Source organism: Acanthisitta chloris, unplaced genomic scaffold, assembly GCF_000695815.1.
Source record: "Acanthisitta chloris isolate BGI_N310 unplaced genomic scaffold, ASM69581v1 scaffold20743, whole genome shotgun sequence".
Taxonomy (NCBI): Eukaryota; Metazoa; Chordata; class Aves; order Passeriformes; family Acanthisittidae; genus Acanthisitta; species Acanthisitta chloris.
In genome coordinates, this window is record NW_008663550.1 from 11,933 (window position 1) to 24,927 (window position 12,995).

Sequence of the window (12,995 nt, forward strand, 5' to 3'; positions counted from 1 at the left end):
GCTGCTCTGCCATAGATATTGCTCTGTTCCAGCAGCAAGTTTATTCTGGAAAATGAGTAAACCTGAATTTTTGTCCTCAGCAGGGACAAATTTGAGATGTTACCCTGGTGGGAATGAAATATGCAGAAACAGTTTTGCTGTAGCTTTATTAATGATGGGTTGTAAATTCAAGCTCTGCAGGCAGAAAATATGTTGGAACAAGTCATGTAGCAGTGTTCAAGCCAGACAAATGCTGTGTTAGAGGGGAAGTGATCAAATCTCTGATTTCTAAGCCTTTTTGTCTCAGTTCTCCTCATCTTGCTCAACAAGTCCCTCGGTTTTGTGAGTGATAGTGACAGAACATTGAGGCACCTGAGGGGATCTCAGATGGAGCAGTTGTGGGCATGGAGTTAGTTCCTGCTGGAGTTAATTTTGTTCCCCTATAATTAGATCTGTATGATCTGTATGCAAGTGTACAAAGGACAGAAGTGATGAGTAACTCCCCAACTAAATTCTGCACAAAACCATTCTGTCATCTTTGTCTCAGCAGTCAGTGTAGGTTTGCTGGTGAACAGTTTCCCGAAGGAGATGAAGCTGTTAGGGGTTGTGATGCTGCTTAGTGCAGAGACTTTGGCTGCAGCAGGAAGAGTCCGAGGGAGGAAGCTCTTCCTTGTGTCATTCATCGAGGTGTCTCTGTGAGTAACACTTCTGCTTTCTCTGCTGTGTGACTTAGAGCAACCTGGGGCTGCCAGATCCGCTTCAGACAATCCATAGGCTTCATGTATTACCTTTCAGCTGAGATGTCACTTGGGGTTAGAACCAATTCACTTTTAGGTGGAGTTTTACTGCTGCACACCAAACAACACATGTTCTTTTTCTTAGTGTGTCTAAGGAAGATTTGGTTCTGTCTGTTCTGGGCTCTCAAAAACTTTGGTGTTTGCCAGAATTCTGTGGTACTTGATTGAGGCCTGAGGTTCTGCGTCTAAACAGATTTCTCCAGGATAACTGATGTGATTTGTGATGAGAGCAGAGCACAGGCAGACCTAGGCCAGGTACCAAAATGCCAAATGGCTTTTTATTTAGTAGATGAAGCTTTGAAAATGAGTAAGTGAAGAGCTAGAAGAGTTCCATGTGCACACTGCTGCACGCTGGGACAGGACCAGTTCAAGCCAGAGCCATTTTTCACCTCCAAACAAGCTGCACCAGCCTGAAAACACCCCAGACTCAACAGCAGAGGGTTATTGAACACCTGACAGGAATCCCTCGGGTCTCCAGAGCCCCAGCCAGCAACAACAAAAGCAACAACTAAGCCAATTCCCCTTTTTCCATCTTCTAGAAGAGTTAGGTTTTTGACACAGATGTTGCTTAGGTAGTATGAGCATAGATGCAGGTATAGGTATTGTGTTTAGCTGCTTCATGTTTGTTCTTTTGGTTTCTGCTTCACATGAAAAAAATCTTTCCTGACAGAGAGCTAGGAGTGCATAGCCTCTGGGGTGATGTTACCCAGCCTCTGGATCACTGCAGTTCCCTGTCTTTTTTTGGTAATCCTAAACCTTGAGCGAAGAGGAGTTTTCACTGTTACTGAAAGGGATTGATGCAACGCTGAGTGTGACACATTCTCAGTGGGAGGCCACTCTGCTCTTCCTCTTCCCCACCTGAAAATAGATGGAAGCTCAGAGCTGGGAGCTCCAAGCAGCTGAGGTTTGTGCTCTCAGCACACTGAACCCCACGGTAGTTCTCACCTGGGACAGCTGCCAGGGAGATGTGCTGCAGAATTCTGTGTTTGTTTGAAGGCAGAACAATTCTGGTCGGAGGGAGCAAAGCTCGTGGGCAGGCTGAGCTGTTGTTTTGCTCTGATGGGTGTCGTTCCTGTCTCTCATTGCAGCACACAGAGCAGGCTGAGGGCGAAGCTGTGACCTTTCAGTGCTTGTTCCCAGTTGTGGGTGAATGTTGCAGTTCCACAACCTGTCTGAGGGTATTTGGGCTGAGCACCAGGGCTGGATTTGTGCCACTTGGGCCTCTTGTGTTTATGATATTAATAAACCGGTGTCAAATGTCCTGGGAACGGCGATGCAGGTCCAAAGACCTTTGTTTCAGCCAACAATAGACCTGGGTTAGTGTGACTAGGAAAAGCAAATAGGCACTTCCTGTCATATTTTAAGGAATATTTGAGTTTGGGGAAGAATGTGTGTTAAGAGATGTGAACTAAATGCTCATCATTTGCTTTTTGACCCTGGTAAAATGTTCCCTGTGTAGATGTGCATCTCTGTTAGTCTTCCGAAATCGTTTGCAGTGCTAACAAAGGCAGGTGAATCCCACTTGGTGAATAGATTAGTTAGGGTATTCTGCAGGGGAAAACTCTCAAATGTGTAACCAAGACAGGAAAAGGGGAATCGGCTTAGTTGTTGCTTTCCTAATGAGGTTTGTTGGTGGAGTGAAAACTCAGAGGCCTCTTGCAAAGCCTGGAAACTGTTTGGACGCAGTGACTGCGCGTGCCTCGGAGCACCTGCAGAGTACAGAAAATTGCTCTACAGTTGGGTCTTAAAAGCATTCACACTGAAAAATAATACCAGGAGCTCTGGTTTGGAGCTTCTCTCTTTCACCTGGTGCAAGAAAGGAATTGGCCTGTTGGTTTCCTGTGCTCGTGTTCTGAAAGGAATTGCAGTAATGTCTTGTCTTAAGGTTTAAAAATAGAAAGCAATTAATCAGGGTGATGAGGGTTAATGGTTTCTATGCAGAAACCAAACAGCTTTGCATTTGTTTATATAGAGAGGACATTCTTCTGTCTGCTGCTGTTAGGAGTTTAATGCCAGAGGATTTTTCACATTTATTTTTGAAACACTTACTAATAACTTCTTCAGGGTTAAACCCCCCAAAACTATTTCATTCTCTCATCAGATGAAGTGTTTTCGGGGACCAGTTCAGGGCTGTTTCCAGCTAACACGTCCTTCCATAGGGTTTTTCCTGTAGGTTTACAATGAAGTTGGCATAAAAGGAGTCACAGGATGCAGTGCCAGACTCGGTGAGCACAAATAAAACCTCCAGTGAGGTGCAGCCCAGAGCCGTCACCGTGGGACAGGTGGTGCATGGTGGGTCGGTTTTAAATCAATTTAAGGTTAAAAGCTCCTTCCCAAAGCTCCTGGCATTATTTTTCAGTGTGGATGCTGTAAAGATCAGTCCCAGTGCCATCTCCTCACTCTGCTCTGCTCACGGAGCAGGTGGATTTGGAGTGGTATCCTCTGAGCACTGAGCCTGGCAAAGCTCTTTAGGAGCATTACCAGCCTTACATAAAGCTGGTGGCACTGGGAGGGGATGGACCTTTGCTGCTCACTCCCTTGTGCTTTCGAAGAAGTCACGAGGCTAAGCAGAAACTCGTTTGCATAAATTTGCAAACCCACCAAATCGCATTGTTTTGAACTTAATCCCTCATCTGCTTTATCTCTGGGCTGTCTAAGAACGTGTTGGAAATGCACTGTAAGTTCTAAGCCATCTTAATGCACCTAAATCCTAGGGAATAGTTGTCTTAGAGCACTGGTCGCTTCCCTTGGCTGCAGGGGCAGCTCTGTTAGCACTCCAGGGCTGCTCGGCACAGGAGGGAGGGAACAACCCCTTTCCTTGCGCAGAAATACTGCCCAGGAGTGTTTATTCCCGGCCCGTGTCTGAGAGGAGCTGGCGTGGTTTTGATGCCCTCTCTAGCAGAGAAGAGCTCTGTTTCAAGGCCTTCTGGCGGGACCCTTGAGCAGTAAATGGAGCAGTGGGAATGCCTTGTCCCAGCTGCCTTTGGGCTCGTTGCCTGGTCACTTGGGAGAGGGAAGGGATGCAGGAATGAGAGCAGGGATCGGCGCGAGTCAGGGAAGGGAAGGGAAACGGGTCACGGTGGCTTTAGAGCATGGGATGCTGTTCCCTTCCCCCTCCACGCATACATTAGGGATGGGGCTGGAATGCAGAGGGTGTTTCCTTTGCACTGTGAGTGCCATTTCACTTTACTCCTTCCCTGGAGTGTGTAGTTGTGTGTGTGCTGGGAGTTCCTCCCTGCAGACCGACAGAAGTGTGTGGTCACTGTCCTCACTGCTGCAAACAGCCTCTGAGCACTGAGATTGCTTTCTGCCTTCAGAGACTGACACAGTCCACGGGGACTCCTGCTGCATGCAGTACACCAGAGCCACAGGCTGGATGCTGCTGCCATGACTCAGGGCATTGTGCAGCTGCTTCAGATATTTGAAGCCTTGGAAGAGTTTTGTTTTCTCTCCAGTGTTTTTCATTGGATTTTTCCCCCCCAACAATGAAGTATGTAACTCCAAAACAAAACCATTACTGGAAACAAGGAAGTCCAATCAATAGTCACAGTTTTCTGTCGTGTCATTGGTTTTTGGAGCTGCAGCTGTGCAGTAGTCTGAAGCAGGAAAGCTTTGCTTCACCCTGGATTGGAAACGACCAAACAATCCACAAGTGTTTTGCAGACACTCAAGGTCTGCAGGTTCTCCTGGGCAGGTGTTGGTGCCTTTGGAGACAGTCTGGGAGCAGTGGCTCAGGTGTTCTCAGCAAACACTTCACTGCCTTCATCCCTCATTAGGTTTATCCATTCCTGTGCTGCTTCCTCAGATTGGGGCTTTGGAGCTTTCTTGGGTTTTAATAATGATCCTAAAGGTTGTTTCTTAATGTTTTCCATTCAAGACAGTTTCTGAAATATCGTTGATGTTCAGTTTGGTCAAAATAGCTTCCTCCATCCTTCAGGGTGTAAACTGCAGAACTGAGCTCCACATTTGGTCAGTGACTGTTGCTACTCCTCAGCACAGAATTACCAACCTGTAAGTAATCTGCTCTACATTATGGCAGGATTTGTTTGATTTGCTCCTTTGGAAAATTCCAGAAACAGTATTGGGAGCCACTGGGAAGGTGTATAAACAATGAAGTACCACCAAAATGTGTTTTAAATACTCCAGTTCTTTGTTCAGCCCTTGGAAACATCAGGAGATTGCTCCACTTGTGTAAACAGCCTGATGGACTTGCTCTCTGCTTGGGCAGCAGATCAGTGTGATTCCAGAAACTCACACAGAAACCTTTTGGGTCTGGAGGAATAAAGAGGCTCTTTGTTCCTGCCGTGATTGACTTGCTGCTGGAGACTAGGTGACATGTTTTGCCTACCAAGCATGTTTTATGAGCAGAGTTTATAGAAAGTTCATGGTACATTAAAATAGATAGCCTCTTCTCTGCTAATGCAGTGCCTTTGATTCTGTTACTGGGAGCAAATTAACACAGAATTGCTGCTCGGGTTCACCGTGGGCCTTTGGAACCAAGTCATTACAGCATCCTGGGGCCTGCTGGGACTGATGGCTGTTCTGCTCCTGATTCCATGGGCAGCACAGCCTTTCTCTGCTGCTTCAGGAGCTGATGGTCAAAGCCTGACACCAGCTTTTAATTCCTGTGGTTCCTCGGGGTCCTGTCCCCATGTCTACCATGGGAAAACCTTCCTTGAATCTAGTGCAGGGTCCAGACCTTGCTAGTGGTTTCTGTTTTTATTGGAGCTCTTAAAGTGAAGCTGTTTCCTTGATGCAATACAGGAAAGGCTTAGAGCAGGTTGTGAAAGTAAAGGTGATGTGCAGAAGGAAAGGAAACCCTGGCCAGGTTGGAGCTGCTGTCAGGAGGTTTGGATGCCTCTGGGGAAAGCAGAGTCTGCCCTGACTCCGTGTGCTGATGGGTCAGGGACCAAAGCCTCTCCTACAGCTTGAGATTTTAGGATCAGGGGTTTGTTTTGGCTGTGGAGTTCTATTTCTGTGAGGAGGGGAAGCAACTGTTCAGTGTGTCTGTTCTCAGAGCTTTTTGCTCAGCCTGCTGCAAAACATGTTCCCTTGTAAATGGATTTCAGGTCGTGTAAGTGATTCCCACCCCAGACCCCTTTGCTGTCAGGTCACTGAAAACCATTACTTGGAAGTATTTAGTGGTCTCAGAAGTATTTCTACAACAGTAAGTGCTGTGAAGGGATATCGAGGTGGAACTAAGGGACAAATGTTTACATCTGTGCAAAGAAGTACCTGTAAACCCTGTAGTGACCTCTGGGGTTGTGCAGGAGGGAGAAGGTGGTGCAGGTGCAGTGCCGAATGCAGCTCTTCTGGTTGTGTTAGGATCAAGTCTTCAGCCTGTGTGTTTGGTACTGCCTGTAGGGGTGAACATCTCAGCACCTGCAGTGCCACAGGTGCTCAGATGGGAGGAGGGGAAGTTCAGGCTAGATCTCAGGCAGAACATTTCCCTTAATGAGGGCGAATAGTAAGGATTTATTCCTTATTATTTATTGTCCTGTTTATTATAAGGATATATTCCTTAGGATCAAGTCTTCAGCCTGTGTGTTTGGTACTGCCTGTAGGGGTGAACATCTCAGCACCTGCAGTGCCACAGGTGCTCAGATGGGAGGAGGGGAAGTTCAGGCTAGATCTCAGGCAGAACATTTCCCTTAATGAGGGCGAATAGTAAGGATTTATTCCTTATTATTTATTGTCCTGTTTATTATAAGGATATATTCCTTATATCCCTTAATAAGGGAGACAGTAAAGAGAATATATATCAGCATCAGACCTAAGGATGAAAATCTTCATTTTCTTAATTTAAGGCTTTTCTGGCTGTTGTTGCTGCCTGTTTGGTCATAAGACTTGTGACCTGGTAAAACTTTGCAGTGACTTTCCCCAGATAAATGCTGTGGTGAATTTATCCATCTCCTTGGGTGGATATGCAGAATTGTGGGGCAGACTTTTTCTTTGCTGTTCTTCCACATACATGGATGTGTTGGATCTGCTGCTCACTTGCCCAGCACTGAGCCTGCAGCTGACGTGGTGAGCTGGAACTGATTCCCAATGTGCAGCTTGGAAATCACTGCTGGAATTCTGAGAAAACCCTTCCCGATTTTTAGAGCATAAATATTCTTAAACTGAAGTATGAATTCCCTGGTTTACCATATCTGTCTTGGCCACTTGGTATTGAGACAGGTTATTAACTTGGGTTTCTTTTTGTTCCTCTGCAGCTGATATAATTTCTACAGTAGAATTTAACCATTCTGGAGAGTTGTTAGCAACAGGAGACAAGGGAGGGAGAGTTGTCATCTTCCAGCAGGAGCAGGAGGTGAGTGCTGTCTCCTTACACTACATTAAATCTTCTGCTCGTCCCATTTTTAAGGAGGAGCAGGTTTTAATCCAAACCTTTCACAAGGTGCTTGTCTGGGTTGGAAGTGATGAAGGTAATGATGTTGAAGAGTGAGGAAACGAATGACAATTTTGTGTCAGTGGTCCGTGCCACTTGCAGCACTCTTTAGCTGTTGTCTGACCAAGGAGGTAGGACACACAGGACCTCAGGGAGCTGAGGTTGGTCCTTTCACAGAGACTCTGCCTGACTGATGCTGATTGCAGATTGCACTGTAGCTGGGAGATTAAAGTTGCCCTCGAGCGCGTGTGTGACTGTGACCTAAGATGTCCTTTTCCATTCTGATATCCATCAGGTGCAATCACAGAATCTTAGCAAAGGTATCTGCTCATTTATACCTGTTTGTTGGTCTGTGGCCTCTGCTCCATGCTGGGGCTGTGAGCTGGGCTGGGTGCAGTGCTGGATCTCTGACTCAGGCTCTGGTCAGGAACTGCTTGGATCAGAATTTGGTTCAGGTGGAGGACAGCACAGGACATGGCAGGGAGATGTTATCTCACTGCTTCCCTTCCTTTTCCATCCAGCTCCAGGGATCCCAAACCTCAGGAGCTGCCCAGCTGCCCAGAGCAGGTTGCCGTGTGCTGGTCCATCCCTCGGTCCCTGGGTGACATCTAGTGGGAGCTGCTGCCAGGCCCGACAGCTCCTCTGGCCAGAGCCTGCCTGGGGCACCAACTCCTTTTGTTGTTTCCTTTCTCTTTGGTTACTGTTTTTTGACTGGAGTTTTAGCTTTGTTCCTTTGGGAGTCCTTCGATGTAGCTTAAAGCTGCTCGTGGCCTGCTCTGAGCTGAGCTGTGCTGAAATAATGGTCCCCTTGGTTCTGGCTCCCCCCATGGGGTCTGGGGCCCCGGGCTGGGAAGGAGCACCTGCCTTGTCAGATGGAGCTGCGCAGGATTGGTTTTGGTGTAGTTTGACTCCTGGTGCTTAGGGAATGAACGGCGAGGTCTGGATTCCCTGGTGTGTCAGTAGGTGGTTGTGCCATGCACACAACTGTCTGGAGCAGTTTTCCATGGGAGAGTATCTAAAGCAGTGTTTTGTTTGGATTTGTGTACCCAGAGCTTTGCAGGAAGAGAACCCCTGACCGAGAGTGACAAGCCCCTGTGAGTTCACCCGGCGCCAAGTGCTGCCACCTCCGGGCTGGAATGTGTGGACATTGCTCGTGCCAGGCAGGGAGTGAGCTCTGAGCCCGCAGGAATTTGTGTGGGCAGCCACGACTGCCCAGACTGGGCTTTGACACCGGGAGCTTGGGCCAACACCTCTCCTTGGCTCCTGTGGGTGCCAAGGGATGGTTAAATTCTGCTTCCATCCCAGGGATGGATTTCCTAGATCACTGGGGTTATCTGTTACTCTGGTTCACTAGAACACTTGAGCAGAATACTTAAGCCTCAGTGGTTATGGCAAGTCTGGAATGGAAGGAAAGTTCCCTGAGTTTCCTAAGGCATTTCCTACAGCACAATAGATTTCCTTCCCGAGCTGTGCAGTGCCCCAGCTCCACTCAGCTCTGACAGGCTGGAACAAAGTCCCTTCCCCCCAGGCTGGGAAGGCTGTGGAGGGGAGAGGTGTGGTGCAGGATCCTAGTGCCAGACTATTTCTGAGCGTCCTGTCCCCTTCTCCCTCCCCCACAGCTCCTTCCCGGGGTAAGAATTCCCTATCAGTGTGAGGGATGAAGCAGGAGCAAGTGATGCGAGGAATGTCACCAATGTGGGCCAGCAGGGGTTGTAGCCAGGGTGTTTTGGTGAGGTACTGAGGGATGAAACGAAGGGCACGAGGCACAGAGGAGGAAAGAGCCAAGTCCCTAGTCAAGAAGTCACAGCAAAGGCATCTGATGGTGCAATGTGTGAGGTGGGTGGGACAGGAACACAGCACAGGGCTCAGCCTGAGACCACGTCAGGTGAGCACTGTGGCAGGAATGGGTCCAGGTCTCTGTGCCCAGTGGAGGGAATTGGAGGTTCAGCCCATTCAGAGCAGTATCAGTGCATGAAACACCTTGTGGAAAGAGGAATCCTCAAATCTGGAGGTTTTTCAAACACTTCCATCCTGAAGAGCTAACTGCAGGGGTGACTCCAGTGTCAGGGCTGGATTCAGCAGAGGTGTTAAGCTTTTTTTCCCCCTCTAGAATGAGGAAGAAAAAGCTTCTTAAGCAGTTTAGAAGCTCTGAGGGAACGTGGAGATTACAAAGCAGAACAGTGGAGCTGCTGGTGTAAATTTAGAGGTGGCATGTGGGATTTCCATGGTGTGCCTGGAGAGCTCAACGTACTCACAGAGCACATTTGCCATATGTGTGTCTGTGGAGTTCTCCTGGGGAGGGAATATTCTCCTGGAGAAAACGAAGGTGGAAAAATTAAAGATGAGAGAATGGTGAATGTTGAGGGTTTTTTTCTCTTTCTAGAACAAAACCCAGTCCCACAGTAGAGGAGAATACAATGTTTACAGTACCTTTCAAAGCCATGAACCAGAGTTTGACTACTTGAAAAGTTTAGAAATTGAAGAGAAGATCAACAAAATTAGGTGGTTACCCCAGAAAAATGCTGCTCAGTTTTTATTGTCTACAAATGGTAAGTGCTGACTTTATTTCACACAGTTTTGCAGTTTGGAGTTTGCCTAACGCTCTGCACTTCCCGAGCTCAGGATCAGGCTGGGTTTGCACTCAGGGGTCTGGGGATGTGGCTGCTGGGGCTTACCTGGCCAGAGGTGTCCCCAGCACGGGGTGGGTGGTGGCTCAGCCTCCAGTCCCTGTGGTGTGAGTGCCTGTCAGAGCTCCTTCAGCCACTCGTGGCAGTCCCAGGCCTAACTGGGGCTTGCTCGAACTTTTGTGAAAAGAACAAGCTGTGGAGGAGGATTTTCAATGCTTTTTCTCTTGTCTTGTTTCCCCAGCAGCAGTTTTGTCGTTGTTGGCACACGTAGGCTGCCTTGTCTTCCCTGCAGGCAGCAGCAGGGGCTGGTGCCTCTGCCACAGCTTCCATTTTAAACTCTGGCTGGTTTTCTTTCAGATAAAACAATAAAACTATGGAAAATCAGTGAAAGGGACAAAAGACCAGAGGGTTACAATTTAAAGGAGGAAGATGGACGGTATAGGGATCCTACTACAGTTACAACACTACGGGTGAGTGTTCACTGAGTCACTCAGTGGTTCCTCTCCTGCCTTGGCTCTGAGTAACTGCCCCAAGGGTCGTTCCATTTCCTGTGCTGTGCTGTCAGCTGCTCCTGAGACACTCCAGCCAGCCTGGTGGGCTGTGCCTGGAAGTGCTGATGTACTTCTGCCTCTCAAACCTGCTATGCTGTATCTGTTGCAGGTGCCAGTGTTCAGGCCCATGGACCTCATGGTTGAAGCTAGTCCACGAAGAATATTTGCCAATGCTCACACGTATCACATCAATTCCATCTCCATCAATAGTGACTATGAAACATACCTGTCTGCAGATGACCTGCGGATCAACCTGTGGCACCTAGAAATCACAGACAGGAGTTTTAGTATCTTTTTGCCATTGTTCTGTGTGATGGGAAGAAGAAATCCATTGGGTTTGATTTGCTGTCGTGGCAAGTGTTCTGTAGACAGTGTTTGTAAACATCCTGGTTATTTGTCCCTGGGAGATGGAGGGGCTGTTACTTCTGGAGAGCATGAGAAATCACAGAATTGTGGAATGGTTTGGGTTGAAAGGACCTGAAAGCTGATCTAGTTCAACCCCTGCCCTGGGCAGGGACACCTCCCACCAGCCCAGGCTGCTCCAACCCCATCCAACCTGGCCTGGAACACTCCAGGGATGGAGCAGCCACAGCTGCTCTGGGCACCCTGTGCCAGAGCTTCACAGACAGGAATTCCTTCCCAGTATCCCATCTCACCCTGCCCTCTGGCAGTGGGAACCATTCCCTGTGTCCTGTCCCTCCAGGCCTTGTCCCAGCTCCTTTTCCAGCTCTCTTCTAGGCTCCTTCAGGTTCTGGAAGGTGCAGGTAGGTCACTCCAAAGTCTTCTCCAGGCTGAACAATCCGAAGGAGAAGTAGCATTTGCATGGTGGAAACACTCTCTCCTGGGCAGGAAAAACTTGAGTGAGAATCTGTAGCACAGAATGAATTACTGCTGAAGCACAAAATGTAGCAGGTTTTGCTGTTAGAAGAGTTCACTGCAAACTTGTATAAAACATGATGTTACCATCTTGCCTTCTAGGCAAACTCTGTGCCTCGATTTTTCCCTTGTACCTGGTTTGTGTCTGGGTCCCCCAGGCCCGAGGAAGCATTGCTGAATGCACTCAAAGCTGACAAATTCCTCGTGAAAACTGGAGCAAGTTCCTTAACCAGCTGCTGCAGATATTGTAGATATCAAACCTGCCAACATGGAGGAGCTGACGGAGGTGATCACAGCTGCAGAGTTCCACCCCAACAGCTGCAACACCTTCGTGTACAGCAGCAGTAAAGGAACCATTCGCCTGTGCGACATGAGAGCGTCGGCTCTGTGCGACAGACACTCGAAGTGTGAGTGTCCTGTCAGCCACGGCAGGCTGAGCTGGGTTTGTGTGGGGTGCTCAGGAGGAGAGTACTGTCAGCCATGGCAGGCTGAGCTCTGTGTGTGTTGGGTTTGTGTTGGGTGCTGAACGGGTCTGAGCTCAGCAGAGTCCTGTCAGCCACAGCAGGCTGAGCTCTGTGTGTGTAGGAGAGTACTGTCAGCCATGGCAGGCTGAGCTCTGTGTGTGTTGGGTTTGTGTTGAGTGCTGAACGGGTCTGAGCTCAGGGTGAGTCCTGTCAGCCATGGCAGGCTGAGCTCTGTGTGTGTGTTGGGTTTGTGTTGGGTACTGAACGGGTCTGGGCTCAGGGTGAGTCCTGTCAGCCACAGCAGGCTGAGCTCTGTGTGTGTTGGGTGCTGAACAGGTCTGAGCTCAGGGTGAGTCGTGTTGTGCCAAAGGAATGACTGACCTGGCCCAGCTGGGCAGGCACAGGACTGGGAACAGAGCACTGCACACTTTGGGGTCATAGCATTGGGCAGTGCTGGAAATCTTTCATGTGTGGATGAAACCTTCACTTAATAGCAAGAAATTCACTTGTTTAGAGCCTGAGTTCAACTTGCTCTGACAATCATAGAATCACAGAATTTAGGGGTTGGAATGGACCTTACAGATCACCCAGTCCAACCCCTGCCCTGGGCAGGGACACCTCCTCACCAGATCAGGTTGCTCAAGGCTCATCCAGCCTGGATTGAACACCACCAGGGTTGGGGCAGCCACCACATCCCTGGGCAACCTGTGCCAGTGTCTCACCACCCTCACTGGGAAAAACTTTTTTCTCTCACATCAAACCTAAACTTTCCTTCCTTCAGTTTGCCCCTTGTCCTGTCACTGCAGTTCCTAACACAGAGTCCCTGTCCAGCTCCTTGTAGCACTTCAGAGATTGTTTCAGAGTATGACAAGTGTATCAGAAGTGTTTGTCCCTGCGAGTTATTGTGTGGAGCACAGAATTACCTGATGTGCAGAGTTTATGGGGACAATGTAACCAAACCTGGGCATGTGTTGTACTGAGAGACACAAACTTACCTCTGGAAATCCTCTTGTTTTCAGTGTTCGAAGAACCAGAAGACCCTAGCAACAGATCATTTTTCTCTGAAATCATCTCTTCCATATCTGATGTCAAATTTAGCCATAGTGGTCGATATATGATGACTAGAGATTATCTGTCAGTGAAGATCTGGGATTTAAATATGGAAAATAGACCTGTGGAAACATACCAGGTACTGGGAGAAGAGCATGGTGGCAGTGAAAACCTTGAAGGAGGCTGAGCCTTCTGATGTGGCAGTTGGATTTTTGTCTGGAGGTCAGGCAGAGCATCCATGAGCTTGGGGCTCCACACTC

At 48.4% G+C, this 12,995-nt stretch overlaps 1 protein-coding gene across 2 annotated transcripts in view; it reads left to right on the top strand.

Annotated features, from left to right (window-relative positions):
- PPP2R2A (protein phosphatase 2, regulatory subunit B, alpha) overlaps nucleotides 1-12,995 on the top strand; it is a 25,582-nt gene that overhangs the window by 10,769 nt on the left and 1,818 nt on the right. Inside the window, exons 1-7 of one of the 2 annotated variants that reach the window (XM_009071037.1) lie at nucleotides 6,701-6,710; nucleotides 6,992-7,089; nucleotides 9,551-9,716; nucleotides 10,152-10,264; nucleotides 10,455-10,632; nucleotides 11,464-11,628; nucleotides 12,705-12,874. In XM_009071037.1, coding sequence (XP_009069285.1) covers nucleotides 6,701-6,710; nucleotides 6,992-7,089; nucleotides 9,551-9,716; nucleotides 10,152-10,264; nucleotides 10,455-10,632; nucleotides 11,464-11,628; nucleotides 12,705-12,874 — 900 coding nt within the window. Of the gene's footprint in view, nucleotides 1-6,700; nucleotides 6,711-6,991; nucleotides 7,090-9,550; nucleotides 9,717-10,151; nucleotides 10,265-10,454; nucleotides 10,633-11,463; nucleotides 11,629-12,704; nucleotides 12,875-12,995 lie in introns of those variants that run through there. The other variant, XM_009071036.1, reaches the window with a different exon arrangement.